The sequence below is a fragment of the Theropithecus gelada genome, chromosome 18 (genome assembly GCF_003255815.1).
Source record: "Theropithecus gelada isolate Dixy chromosome 18, Tgel_1.0, whole genome shotgun sequence".
NCBI lineage: Eukaryota > Metazoa > Chordata > Mammalia > Primates > Cercopithecidae > Theropithecus > Theropithecus gelada.
This window is the reverse complement of record NC_037686.1, coordinates 26,915,760-26,931,200: the sequence shown is the minus strand read 5'-3', so window position 1 is coordinate 26,931,200 and position 15,441 is coordinate 26,915,760. Positions and strand designations below refer to the sequence as shown.

At 40.2% G+C, this 15,441-nt stretch overlaps 1 protein-coding gene across 8 annotated transcripts in view; it reads right to left on the bottom strand.

Annotated features, from left to right (window-relative positions):
- Positions 1–3,896: 3,896 nt before the first annotated feature.
- DTNA (dystrobrevin alpha) overlaps positions 3,897–15,441 on the bottom strand; it is a 392,643-nt gene continuing 381,098 nt past the window's right edge. For 7 of the 8 annotated variants that reach the window (XM_025365041.1, XM_025365040.1, XM_025365042.1 and 4 more), the window contains 3 exons: positions 13,587–13,719; positions 10,969–11,017; positions 3,897–7,978 (listed from right to left, as the gene is read on the bottom strand). In XM_025365041.1, coding sequence (XP_025220826.1) covers positions 11,000–11,017; positions 13,587–13,719 — 151 coding nt within the window. In that variant the 3' untranslated portion in view covers positions 3,897–7,978; positions 10,969–10,999. The remainder of the gene's footprint in view (positions 7,979–10,968; positions 11,018–13,586; positions 13,720–15,441) is intronic. The other variant, XM_025365039.1, reaches the window with a different exon arrangement.

Genomic DNA, 15,441 nt, shown 5'->3' with positions numbered 1-15,441 from the left:
CTGGTATAAATATTTATGTACATATTTCTGTGTATACATGTTTTCATTTTCATAGGAGTAGAATTGTTGGGTCATATGGTAACTCTATGCTTAACATTTTTCGGAATCGTCAGACTATTTTCCAAAGTGGTTCCATCATTATACATTCTCACCAGTTCATAACCATTTTAATGTCTATGCATACATATTTATTTGCTGCAAAATATTGCATTGTTTAGATATACCATGATTCAGTTAACTATTTTCTGCTGTCAGATTTTTAAGTATTTATGTTTGTGTCTAACAAGTTTAATGTCTTTGAACGTCCATGATGTGGTGCTATTGAGTTGTAAAGCATGAACGTTTTTGAATCTCTCTTCCACCTCTTTCATTGCCCAACCCCTCTGCCTGGCTACCCCACCATACACAATCTTTCACAGGTGCATATTTTTAGTAGCAGATATTCCACTTTCCCTAGCATTGACTGACTTTGCTCATTTAATAGGTTTTTAAACAGGTATAACACAGTTTTAAATTCCAGTCATTTTATTCCTAAATAGGCTGAATATATTTTTTCATATTTATCTTTGAGGTAATTTACTTTTGTGTGAATTTTCTGAAAACAAAAAACTATCACCTTCATTTTATAAATAAGGGTCACAAGCTTCAGAAGGGAAAAAGGGAAAGGAAATGAAGTTGTTGATCTTCCATCATGTTGTGGAACCTTGCTAGGTGCTTTGTATGTACCTTTTCACTTAATTTATCTCTGAAAGTAACCAATAGGTAAGATTAAACAAACACATATTGCCATAAAGTGGCAGAGTCATTTTTTAAAGTTTATTTTTACACATTAAAGAGGAGGGGAGGGTTTTATAACTTAGCCTTTCTTCCTCTGAAAATAATGGAGGCAGATGAAATTGCAGAAGTCATAAAAGAAAGGCTCCTCTTCCAAAAATAATGATTACATATATCCTTTTCACTAAAAAGCTATTTAGAGAGTCAATAGGGAAATATTTTCTATATCAACTTGGTTGTTAGAAGCCTATCAACAATATGTAGATTGTCAACACTGTCTTTGTGGATTGATCTCACCAAATGGAAACTAGGAAAAGGAGCAGGCTTGCGAGGGTGTGTGGAGATGGAAATCAGAATCAACTCTGTGGATTTATTATAGTACTCAACTCCCTTGAGGCTTTTAGAGGAAAAGCAAACATGACTTTTCACTCAGTGTTCCTGAAGATTTCATTAAGAACATAGGAGTTCTTCAAGCTTTAAAATAGCAAACAGATTCTTTGAACATGATTAAATCAATTCAAGTCAATACTCATGTGACAGGTTAATTCCCTGTTCTTATCTTACTTGACTTATCCGCTGCATCAACACAGTTGATCACCACCACAGCTCCTGATTTTATTCCTACATTTCTGACCATTCCATTTCAGTCTCTTTTATTATCTCCGTAGTGATGATGTCAAGATTTGTAGCACCAGTTCAGACTTTCCTCCTGAATTTCAAGCCTGTATTTCCAGTACTTCTCCCTCTTTTCACTTGAATGTTTAATAGGCATCTCGAAGGTATTATGTCCAGAAATTAGCTCCTGAAATTATACCCACCCAAATTCTGTTCTTTCCAGTGTTCTTGGCCTTAGTAGTTTAACTTAATTCTCCCAGTTATTTGGGCTCTCAAACTACTTTATCATCCTTATTTCTTCTCTTTCTCTCACAGACATCCAATCTACCCACAAAATCTGTTGGTTTGACCCTCAAAACATATTTAGAATATAACCATTTTTACTCTACCCTTAGTCTAAACTATCATTATTTCTTTTTGTTTGGATTATTGCGGTGATGTCCTAACCAATCTCCCTGAAAAATTATCTGTGAAATTTATTTCTATACATTCAACAGGCACAATGAACTCTAGGTAGAATAAATTCAGTGAGGTCCACATCAAGACACATTGTAATCAAACTGTTGAATGTCAAAGACAGACAATCTTGAAAGCAACAAGAAAGTAGCAACTATCATGTACAAGGGAATGTTAGTGAGATGAACAGTTGGCTATTTATCAGGAACTATGGAAGCCAGAAAACAGTGGACATATTTAAATTGCTGAAAGAAAAAGTCTATCAACCAAGAATTCTATATCTGGCAAAATTGTCCTTCAAAAGTGAGGGAGAAATTAAGATATTCCCAAACAAACAAAAGCCGGGGGAGTTCACTGAAAGTAGACCTGCCCTGAAAGAAATGCTACAAGCTATCCTCAAGTTGAAATGAAAGGACACTAAATGGTAACTTGCAGCTGTATGAAGAAATAAAGATCTACAGTAAAGGTAACTACATGGGCAAATATAAAAGCAAGTATTATTGTGTAATATAATGGAGAATGTATGTGGTCTCTCTGGTCTTTGTAGCTGGCTCCTGGCACAGAGCTTCAAAAGCCCTTGGAATTACCTGAGTGACAAGAGTATATCTTTTATGCTAATGAGGTGAATCTTTGTAGGCTCCTAGATAGCTTCAGAATGGGGACTGGTCACCGGAAAGATCAACCACATGATTAGATGATGGCAACATCTGGGAAGGGTATCTTTATGTTCTATATACAGGAATCCTCAAAGTCCAGGTGATGCTAGTTCTGTTGGTCACTGGACTGTATTTTGAGCAGCAAAGAAATAACATTTGTTAAAACTGGTCAGACCGTATCACCTGAAGCGCTTATTAAAAATACTGTCCAGATTACCTGACCCTACTCTATATCTGCCAAATCAGAATTAATCAACTTCTCAGGAGGCTTTCATAATTCAATAAATTTGGGAAATGCTGAGGTAGGGTAGAGCTAAATGTGGCGCCTAAGAGATGAAGTGGTGAGTCATTGAAATACAGCCCAAAGGGGTGTGGACAGGAGCTGCTGGACATGCCCTTGGCTCTCACCTTCAAAGGGAAGTGAGTGGACTGTGTGAGTTCCCTCTTGTGATTATCTCAGGTCAGTATTTGCCTTTGTAATTGATGGAGAACTTTTTTTTTTTTTTTTTTTTTTGAGATGGAGTCTCGCTCTGTTGCCCAGGCTGGAGTGCAGTGGCTGGATCTCAGCTCACTACAAGCTCCGCCTCCCAGGTTTACACCATTCTCCTGCCTCAGCCTCCCGAGTAGCTGGGACTACAGGTGCCCGCCACTTCGCCCGGCTAGTTTTTTGTATTTTTTAGTAGAGATGGGGTTTCACCGTGTTAGCCAGGATGGTCTCGATCTCCTGACCTTGTGATCCACCTGTCTCGGCCTCCCAAAGGATGGAGAACTTCTTAATTTCTCTTTCTAGTGCCTCTAGAGTGTTGACAGCTGTTTCCATGGACTTCAAATCAATCCAACCCTGTGAGCACAGACTTTCAGCACCACAGAGTCAGATTTCCCAAAAATGCTATTCTTGAAGTGTAGAGCCAGACTCACAGGTCCTGTAAAGAAAACAGATCTTTGAGCAAGTGAAACACCCAACCTTCCATTGCATGGGACTCACAGAGGTTCTGAGGGAGAGATGTGAATGGAAGGAGTGATTATCACTGGGGACTCTATTTCTTCCATCTGTGCATGCAAGATTTATGTCTGTATGTGTTTGTTTTAAAGTTTTATTGAGGTATAATTGATATACAATAATCTGTACCTATTTAATATATAAAATTGGATGAGTCTGGACATACATATACCTGGGAAACCATCACCACAATCAAGGTAATAGACATAGCCATCACCTCCAAAAGTTTCTTTGTGTCCCTTTGTGGTTTGTTTCTGAGATAAGAACACTTAACATGTGGACTCTTGACACTCTCCTTGGATCTCTTAATTTGATTGCTGTTGCTGTCACCACATTGATCTCCTAGGCCTGCTGATCCTCCTTTATTACTAGCTTTAGAAAAAAAACAAACCAAACACCACAAATTCATTTATTCAGTAATTCAACAAAAAAAACCATTGAGCACTTAATATTTGCAGAATACATGGCTAGATGCAGAGGATTCAAAGAATTGAGTGAAGTCACATAAAGTGTTAAGAACAGTGTGTGATACAAACATGAAATATGTTAGCTGTTAGAATTTCAAACTCACTTCCATATCAATTATAATAAGGATTTCCATAAACAGCAGAATAGTATTTCTATCAGATACTCGCAGATGCTAATAAAACAGTAGAATGGTTACAAACCATGTGTCCCCCAAGGCAAGAGAAGGTGAGCTATTTTGCCTCAGTGGCTCAATATTCCATCAATGGGTCCTGCTTTAAACTGCAAGTACTTACCTGCCTTCCTTCTTTCAACAGACTGACTCCAGGTTGCTTTAGGAAAGATTCATTGAAACAAAGGAATAAAACACCCAAGATATAGTGTTTTTAAAAACATTTTTTAATGAAGAAATAATTCCACTCCAAAATATAGACACACAATTAAATAGTTTAATCACTTCAAAATATAACATGTCCCCAGGAGGTTCCAACACACACACACATACACACAAAACAATACTTAACAGCAATACAAAAATCCATACAATAGTAGTTTTTTTTTTTTACAATACCAATGAATATTGTGAAATCTTTAGTGTCTCTGAATTATTTCAAATGGTGTCAAATTGCAGTAGTCATAATTAAAAATGTCTTACAGTTAATTCGCCTCAAGATGTAACACTTCTGATTTTTTTTTTCTCTTTTTGGTTCAAAAGTAAAAATGCCCTTTCTTCTAAGGACAGTGGAGTTCTCACTTGTGGCTCCTGGTGTGGAATCGAACCAAGGTGAATGCAGCAACCAAAGGTTGCTGGATTTACAAGATCTATCTATAGTTAACAGCCAAGAACTAATAAGGGTGGACAAAGATGATCAAAATAAAAGCAGACATCAGTGCTAAATTATGATGCAACAGTTTGGCTCATGCATATAAGAAAATACATAGTATATCACAACAAAGGCCACACACTCTTAATGCAATTCAGTTCACATTACTACTTACAAATGAACCTTCCCTGCCTTATAGTAGATCATTCGAGAATCCATTTTTCACAATCTCCAGCACAACTCCCTCTGACCAACCAAACTTACCCCGACTTCCGTCCTGACCAACCACAACTGTTTCCTGAATCCCATGCAGTAGATTTCACCTTCCTCCCCTCCTCCATTAACATGGCGCTGTGGGGGAGGGTTGGCTGTGTTAGACCAGTGCTTATTAATAGGCTACCAGCTCTGATGGAGATGGATGTGCAATTCATTGTGGAACAAGAAAGAAACAACCCCCACAAGATGTAGTTGTATCTAATGGACACGACAAGTGAAACCTGCTGGGTTTGCACTTAGAACAGGCCCCAAAAGTAAATCTGGAGAGCCAAGGAAAGAAACCCACCAAAAACCACAAAACCCCAAAATAACACACGCCATTTTGTCTCGGTTACAGGACAGGGGTGCTTGAGTCTGGTCTCAGTGCTGACGTGGAGCTAAGAGAAAGAAAAGGTGGCTGGTTAGTCAGAAATTGGTCATTGGCGGCAGTTTCCAGAGTCCTTGCAATGGCTTTATATGATGGTATCAACAACCATGTGATGGAGTTGGTTGGCAATGAAATAGCTATGACAACGGGGAAGGTTATCAGCAGAACAGTTCAAATCTTAGACGAACATTTTGATGTAGAAACACAAAGAAACAACATATGCCAGCTCGGTCCAGTCAGTGGTGGAGTGCCACGCGCAGGATTTAAGTTCTGAGTTCAAGAACTACCTGGCTATGATTTCGAGCTGACAGCATTATAGGTAGCTGGGATGTAGTGGTTTTCAGTACTGAGTATGAGGCACCAGTGGCCACCTGCTCCATCTAGAGAGGTATGGGTTCACAGAGGATGGGCAGTGGAAAAGAGATGAACATTAAGACACCCCAACAAAACCCGCAATAAAAATCAATCTGTGCAAAGAAATCTGAGAACTGTGCAGTTGTGCCACTTTGGTGTCAGCCTGTGCTCAAGGACATTTTTCAGGCGGGTTCTCTGGAGAGATGTATGATTAAGTACGTCAAGGGACAGGATGGGCCTCTCACTAATGCCAATCGAGTGCTTTATCCCCAAGGCAAGTGATTTGGTTTCAAAGGGCAGCCAAGGAGATGATGTCTGACCAAACGCAGACATGTGAACATCGTACAGCCGCCCTCTGCAGAGGGGGCACGAAGGTGTCAGGACTCGGCTGGGCATCCACCAACTACGAACTTTTTATGTGGGTTTGGAGAAGGCTTTTGCCAGTCCCAGAAGCAAAAGTGAATCACAGAACCTTTCCTGCTTATTCTGAATAAGGCCTTTTCAGAGACTTTATTATACGAACTTCATTCTAAAGCAGTAGTTCTCAACCTTTAGCGAGCATCAGAATCACCTAGAGGGTTGATTAAAACAGATTTCTGGACCCACCCCCAGAGCTTCTGATTCAGTAGGCCTGAGGTGGACTTTAGAATTAGTATTTCGGAGACCTTCCTAAGTGTTGCAGATGCTGCTGGTCCGGGGGACACACTTTGAGAATTATTCTAAAATGTTCTCTCCTTTCTTTTAAAGGAGAGACAGGAATTCCAGAGAAACTGCTAATTCAAGCCTAATGTGTGGAATATGTCGCAGGCTTTTTTAAAAAAATCAAATCTTGAAGCAATTAGAAGATTACTTTTTCATTTTCCCCAGAATTCCCAAAGGAGGTCTTTAGGGCCCTCTAAAGAGGGTCCTTAGAAAAGACTATCCCAGTCTTTTATCCTCTTGTCTTTGATAGTTCTGTTGCACTTCAGCTTTTCACTGAGTGCAAAATCCCAACTCAACTTAGAAGAGCCTGTCTCCTTTCACATGACCACAGAAGGCTACATGCAGAACACCAGGTGGCCAGCTAAGGCAATCAACATTCAGAAAGAAAAGGAGAGCGAACGTTTGCAAGCGCACTTTAAGCCTGTACATTTAAAGCTGAAGGCCTCCAAACAACTTGATAGGGGAACTTGTGAACGAGCAGTGCTGTTAAAGACATGCTTCCTAAAGCCAAAACGAGAGGAACAAGACCATGGAAGAGCAGAGATAACTTTAGTCCGTTTGGGGGATCTTATGGCACCTGTGGTTTATAAACAGCTTTAGTAACGAGTATTTCAAAACATAGTTCACAGTTTTTAAGAAGATCTGTGCTGATTTTTAAAAACTAGATTCTATATAATTTGAATGTTGCCTTTTTTTGAATATGGTATCTATTTGGAAAAAAATATTTACACTAAATTCTATGGCTGATTTGTTAGAGTATCTTGAAAGAAAACAACCCCAAGTTGGAAAGAGGCCCCAAAGAATAGATTATTCCTGGTGTGTTTGGTTCAAGTCACTGCTCACAGAGACTTGGAGTCAACTACAGACCGTGCAGGCCAAGGACCCTTCTTGGCTTCCAGGCTCTGAGTTTGTACACTCAGGAACCAAATTCTTCAGGGTTAGTGAATGATTGCAAGTGGTTGTTTTTTTCCAATTGCTGTGAAAAAAAATGTACAGTGTATAATAAACTGTTTTGCTAAAATCCAAACAATTCAGAAATCAAACGTCTAGCTATAAACAGTATTAATATTGTCATTGTAAACTGAACAGGTTCAATATCATGTGCAAAGGTTTAAAATGCTTGTTAATACTGCCATTGTGTATAACAGCAGCATGGGTTTTCAGCCTGTGTGTGTTTGCTTTTTAACCAGAGATGAACCATGTTACAGAGGATGTAGCTGATAAGTTAACTTTGAACAAAAGTCTTTTTTTTCCTTCTTGAAACACACACCTATGCACTAAAAATCTTAGAACAAAAAGTTAGCTGCACTATAGTCATCAGAACACATCTTTAGGGGTGGGGGGTTTGTCGGGAGCTGCTGGGTGTGGTGGCTCCTCTCTTCGGTGAGGCTGCTGCCAGGCTGCTGTCTTCCTCCTCTGTGTGGCCACAGGGCTCTCCATCATCACCAGTTTTCATGTTACTTTCATCATCTGTCTGACTATAGCTTGCCTGGGAATAAGGAATGTGTAATTTTTTTTAAAGATGCAAACTGTTTCTAAATTAGGGTTATGAAGCTTAGGATCCCCCCCTTTCCCCAATACAGAAGAAAGCACACATGCGTGCACACACACACACACACACATGCACACACACACTCCTTTCCTATGACAATCAGGAATTAATGTCCTAGGACACTGTGTGCTATTGCATCTTCTGGAAGAGAGGACAGGAAGTCCTCTATGTGGATCTCTTTCTTAGTGGGTACCGGAGGCGTCTGGAGGGGAAAAGCAACACAAACAGAAATATTTGTGCTGTCCTTTGGACAAAGAGATAAAACCAGTGACCCATCATTAGGATGCCACGTTGGTTTTTAAAAAATCTACTGTGGATGGTCCAATCCTCTATTTTCCATTAGGATGTGAGTGGCCAAGGAGAGTGGTGTACCATGTGGCCAGAGGATGTAACAGGGACAAATTCAATACCTAAGTGGGCCAAAATTGAGTCTTGGAGGACGCTAAGCTGAGTGCCATTATGTATCCTGTTTCTTCAGAACTGGCTAGTTGAAAACCAATAAGCCAGGTTTTACACTATTCACTCTTTTTAGTATTGTATGTTGATAAGTGCGTGCTTATTTTCAAATAGGTCTAAAGCTCTTTTTGAGCAGATGTTGCATCTTCTATGTCTCTGGCATCCACCTTCTGCCCCTTCCCCATGCAAGGCTCCCTCTGCCTTTGCGGATGGCTAATGTCAAGCTGATGAACTGGCTTCAGACCCTTGGATAAGAGACACATATACTTTGGGATAATTTCTGGTCTTGCAGTATAGTCAGGAAGTCTAAACAGAAATATTTTAATAAAATAAACAAGTCTAAAATGTACCTGTACTTCTTGGTTACATTAAGAAAGAGTACAATAGGATAGAGCCAGCTGCAAAAATGAAAAGCCACTAGTTTTTATAACATTCTATCAGGTTTTAAATGAATTTGCCTGTGTGGCTGATTGAATGACAGGCTGGTTCTTCGTCAGAGTTCTGTGGAATTCCAGCTAGGTGGACTACAGGATGCAGTAAATGGCAAAGACTACAACTGTCTAATTTTTCACTGCTAAATTTGCAACAGAAGATTTAAAAAATGGCCTAGGAACTTCTAGCATACTGACATTTTTGGCTTTTAGGTACCAAATGCTACTTTCTATCTGAGTTTAAGGCAAGCACATTTTATTAGACTTTCAAAAATATTTTTCTAAGAACTAGCTACTGATGTTTAAATAATGTGCAGAACAACAATGATCAAATTGCTGAAGCTAAGAGAAAGAAAATGCTATTAAAGGAAAAGGCCTGCCCCTTGGGACTAAGTTGTTATAACTGGAGTGAATATTTTCAGAAACAGCTCCTGGGAATTTTTTCGTTCTAGTCAAGAGAGCATGTGGCGTGGCACTCTCAAATCCAAGAGAGGCAGAATAGAGAGTGGTCAACGAGCTCCTTCCTCACCGCTCATAAAGTATATAATATGATCATAGCAATTACTCCGTGATTTTCACTTGCTTAATTTTAACCTGAGGACTGAGACAGGATGTCAGTAGCATTTGCACTAGCATATATTCTTTCTTAATTAGTATGTCATTTAACAGATATTTGTTCCTTTTTCAAATTATTAATAGCAACCAGCATTGATAGCATTACTGTCCACTGCACCATAGACTTATGGGATTCCATGGTTGGGAAAGCTCAAATGTTTGGGCCAGTGCAGTCAGAATCCTTTGAGAGGTATATTTGCTTTGAACTATCATGGGAGTATCTAATTGGCTATTAACTGGAGCCAGAGAAAAAAATCTAGACTTATGGAACAGTGTGGCCCACAGTGTGCCAAGTCATCACATGTAGCTGCGTCCTAGCCTTGTTTATAAAAGTAGAAGAGAGAGAAAGCCAGTTCTGGGTCTCAGTGTTTCCCGTACACTTAGGTAAACACTATGGCAGCTGCCAGGTGTTGAAGTGCTATAAAGCACTGAACATAGGGGCAGGCATACATGTGAATGTTCATAATAAATGATAATGTGCCTTGCACTATGCCAAGCTCTTTAAAAACTATATCCCAGTGAGTAGGATGTGGTTTTTAATATGGGCCTCTTCTGTGGTGATACATAATACCAGCCTCTTCTGTGAGGCTATTATGCAATATGTTGTATAGAGGAAACTGAGGCTAATACAGGTTTAATAATTTGCCCAAAGTTTTGCTGCTAGGATTTGGTGAAATCCATATTTCAAATGGGTCTATTAGAGTCTGGCGCCTAAGGTTCAGACCACTACAGTCAAGTGATTCTGCCAGTCCAGTGCTAATCTCTCTGCATTAAAAAATTACTGAGGATTCTCCACATATTTAGGTAGGGCTTTGGAGTGGTTTCACATGCCGTGAAAATCATATTTTAAATTAATTTATATACTGCTGAATTCCACAATGGATTTGAATCAGGTATTCCAAAAACATACGGCTGCAGAACTTTTCCTCTGTTTGGGCTGTTTTGTTCTTTTTAATAATGCATGGTTCTTCTTTCACTCATTGAGACACACACATTTGATCTCTTGAGCCCTAGGTATAGTATGACTAGTAAGCTGGCCCATCTCTAGAGGTACTGACTTTTCCTTTTCAAGTGCTAGAGTGGCTACAAACTCTGATATTGTCATGGATTGGTGATGTGACAAACTTATTGGTAAGTTTCATAGCCACAGAGGATTACTGGAACATCTCTAGGTTTAGAAGTTTTGTGCCAATTTTCCTAGCTAATAGAGTAAGAAGTCAACTCCCAAGGATGTCTGGCAAATCTCCACTAGTTTATAATGAAACACTCCATAGACTGAGATGATTCTTTGATATCAGCAGGGAAGGAGGATATTTTATCACATAGAAAGAAATGACTAAGAGAAGTGATTGTGAATTTACATTACAAGTTATCAGAATTGAGTGTACAGTGGCCATATTTCCTCCTAAATAAGACGGTACTTACTTGAGAGGAGTGTGATAAAAGGATATTGCATTCAACCTTGCAAGCTGACCTGTGGGTGACAAAGGACACAAACGAGAAAGGTGACACGTCAAGTCTGTGATGCAGTCAAGCTGGTGAATTATTTGGCAGGAAGCCATGCACAAAGACACAAAGAGAGAGAGTCTATTGAATGAGAGTAGCATTCCAATCCATCCAACAACCATATGCTCACAGAGCATTCAAGGAAAACCACTTTGACATCCTCCAGGGCATATGTTTTCAGTGGAGATACACAGGCCTGTTACATTCTCCCAGCCTCTTCCCTGTCCTTTTCTTAGAAGTCATGAGGCATGGAAAAGAAAGGAGAGGGAGAGGGAGCTTAATATTTACGAGCGATGGTAAAACCTCCAGTTGAATCTTAAGTCATTAGTAGAAATTCCCTTCATTTTACACACAGAAGGTTACATTTTTAATTCATTCAAGTGAATAAAAATCTAATATTTTATATGGAATAGTGTAAGCCTGCCTCCCTTAAAGAAAAAAAAAACCCTAGAATTTCAGTTACTGCTGCCACTGAAATACAGAAAGTGACGTGAGCTCAAAGAGGGAGGCCTAATAGACGCTTCTGATAGCATGAACCAGAACACTGGTTATTTAGTCACATTTTTCTTTCTTTCTTTCTACACAGCAGAGCCTAATGAGTTATGTGTAGGAATGCCATCCCTCAGAGTTCCCAGAGATGCCCTGGCAGTTTCATTGCAGGCTGGTTTCCTTCTGTGGAGGAGCCACAGAAGGTGCAAGGAAAACTGTACTCTCCACGGGTTTGCAATCAGACAACTTTGTTTCTGAAGCGTGGGAGCCTGGCTCTACATACATAGTCACTTCTGTTTTTCTTTTCCCCTCTTTCTTTGGTATGGCTAGACCAACATTTTAGTTGCTTCTGAAATGTGGTTGTTAAACTGAAAAGGCAAATGGAACATTCCAAAGAGGCAAAACTTTGTTTTTATATTGCTGGGATGGAATTGGTGGGCTTCCGTTTCTCTCCTGCTACAATCTTCTTGGAAAAATATTTCAAGGCTTTATCTATAGACACATGAGAAATAGGAGATAATTTATTCTTTCTGCTTCTCTCTCTTTTTTTTTTTCAATAACAAAGTAAGAGAGGGCACTGCTGCCCTAATAATATGCAGAAAGGCTGGATATGGTGGCTTATGCGTGTAATCCCAACACTTTGGGAGGCCGGGGTGGGAGGATTGCTTGAGACCAGAAGTTCAATACCAGCTTGAACAATATGGTGGACCCTGTCTCCACAACAAATAAAAACATTAGCCAGGTGTGGTGGTGTGCACCTGTAGTCCCAGCTACAGGAGGCTGAGGTGGGAGGACCGCTTGTGCTCAGGAGTTCGAGGCTGCAGTAAGCTATGATCGTGCAACTGCACTCCAGCCTGGGCAACAGAATGAGACCCTGTCTCAAAAAGAAAAAACAAAACAAAAACAAAACAAAACAAAACGAAGAAACAAAAAGCAAAAGAATGTGCAGAAAACTTGTCTGGCCATTCGACAGAAAGTCTGACAGGATAAAATAACCAATGAGGCCCAGGAAAAAGCTGGTCTCAACCAGGCAAACATCCCTGAAATACCAGAACCCCAAGCAAACGCCTGTGAATTAAAGGGAAAAGGAACACATGAGGAAGACAAACAAGGCAATAGAACGATCTCCACGGGGAAATGCGTGGCCTTTAGGATGAGTCGCTGGTTCCATTTATTCCCAATTGTATATGTCATGTTCAGTGAATTTTCAGGTGGCTAACATACTCCAGTACATCTGAAAATCTGTCCGTCCACACCTTGCTGAACACAGGCCTGCAGTTCCCCCAACATTTCTCCATGAGGTTTGCCATTCTCCTACTTACACTTGGCATGAGGTGGGCAATGAGGAAGGCTGAGGGCAAATAATTCAAGGGAGGTGATGGGTTTATGATTATTCAATTTTCTTGTGCCCTGCTCTTTGCATCCATTTAAAAATAATTATGAGAAAAAGCATCTTTCTTAATGGGCCTGAAAGAGTTTGGACTGTTAGTTACCATGTTATTTTCCAATATAAGAAGGCCACTTATCACTTTCTATGGCGGAATTTAAAAGAATACATGGTGAGTGACAGTTATAAGAAGTGGGTGCAGTGGCTCACACTTGTAATCCCAGCACTTTGGGAGGCTGAGGTGGGCGGATCACGAGGTCAGGAGTTCGAGACCAGCCTGGCCAATATGGTGAAACCTCGTCTCTACTAAAAATACAGAAATTAGCTGGGCGTAGTGATGTGCACCTGTAGTCCCAGCAACTGGGGAGGCTGAGGCAGGAGAATTGCTTAAACCAGGGAGGCAGAGGTTGCAGTGAGCCAAGATCACACCACTGCACTCCAGCCTGGGTGACAGAGAGAAACTCTGTCTCAAAAAAAAAAAAAAGCAGCATTTAATATTTGTACTGTCTAGAAGACATGGATTAAGGAGTAAAATCAGCATATTTTGGAAAGGGAGGGTGGAAGGAAGGAGAAGGCCCTGATTCTGCAAGTCATGTCAAAGACCCAGCTACCAAGGGGTTGAGGCAGAAGAGGTGGGGTGGGTGGGCCTGGATCCCGGTACCTGATAGGCTTCATCCTGCAGCTTCTGTTTCAGGTATTCCTCCATCTTGAGCTCATTCTCCAGCTGCCGGACAGAGTCATTTTCGTAGTTTTCATCCTCAGGCCGCACATAGGGATCTGCATCCTCCGTAACCCTGAGAATAAACCACAGATGACATTTTAGAGTGAATCTTGAAAGAGAATTACAAGTGGGATTCGTGTGTGAGCTGTAGTTTATTGGCACCTTTACTTCTCCTTAGTTCTCCAAGTCACTTTCATGTCTTCTTTAGTAATACCTAAAGAAAATCTTGGAAACATTTTGGAGGTTGGAAGCAATATATGATCAAGGTATTTTCATACGCAATTTTTTTATGGCAGTTGTGGTCATAGGTCATCTCTCTTTTTCCTAGGGTTTACTGAAATGGGTTGGCCCTTTAAATGTTCTGTATTTTTAAAAATGGCAAACATCTTTTGAGGGGATACAAAGTTTTCCCAATCTGAGGGCTCTTTTTATTCTTCTTCAGAATAGAACCCAAGATCACTTTCTGTATGGAGAGTGAGCCCTCTAGTGAAGTAATGCTTAAGGACATTTGGTTTTAATTTAGTCTCTTTTGTGTTACCCACACATGCACATACAATATGAATGCACACCACATTCATGCCTTATTTTTACAGAATTAAGTCTAAGAATATCAGCTAGTCGATGCCAGGAGGGCTACTAACCCATAACTCTTGATCTTAGCTCTAAATATGAAAAAAAAAAGCATTTTAATTATCCAATTCCACTCTGAAATAAATAGTTAAAAATGACTTCATTCCCTGATGTGGGACTCTGTCTCCATCTATTCATCCTAGACTATGCAAAGCTCTTCATGGGGCTGGACGTAAGCTTGCTACCTAAATCAGAGGACTAAAAGATTCTCAGGGTAAGACACAAGGACATGTTTAGACAATAGAGATATTAAATTATTCCCTAAAATGAAATAAGTGGTCAAGAAGAAGTTTCTAGGCTGGAACTTGAACGTCGTTGTTCATGTTTATTTATAGCTGTACAACTTGTTCTGGTTATTTTTGGAGGTTTGGGGCCAGCCTAAATGGGTCTGCCTAGGCCTCTGTTAACTTCCCTTCCCTAACTCCTGAGTCACATGTTGGTAGCCGGTACTGCCACTCAGCGTACCAGAGCTAGCAGATTAGGGTGGCCCCAACAGCCTTGGCCTTTAGAATTGGGACAAGGAAATTCTAGCTAACTGCCATATAAATGCTTAATAATAAAAAGTCAAATAGATATGCATTTACCAGACAAAACAGATGACAACTAATTCACTCTTTTGAATAACAAATCCAACAATTCTAGAATACAGAAGAAAGGACAAGAAAGCAAACTCTATTCTGCAGCAGCGTACTGCCATGTTAAGTCCCATTATAATGGTTTTGTTTTGATCCTATTCTCTGCTGCTTCACAGCTGACTCTCAGACCACAGCTCTTGATAATTCTCCATGATTACTGATCGTTTATTCACTGCTGGGATTGGGAGCCAGACACCAGAAAGGCCTCAGGTTAGTTTCTTCTCTGCGTCTTTAACATGGCCAGTTTATTTTTATACACTAGTCTGAAGTACTTTTCGTATTAAGCAACACCACCCTTCTGTAGTATTTTTAGCGTTCAGACGCTCCCTCCCCCAGCTTTTGCCCACGTTTCCCGTAACTCCATGAACCATGGTCTCCTAACGGGCCACTTTCTTCCCTTCTTTTGTTTTCCTCCTTTCCCTCCCAAGTTGGGCTCTGCAGCTCTGTCCCAGCTTTGCCTTTGTTTCTCAGCTTTGGTTTTCTCTGCTGACTACTTTGAGCTGATCCAGGGTCACAGAAAGTCTAGTGGT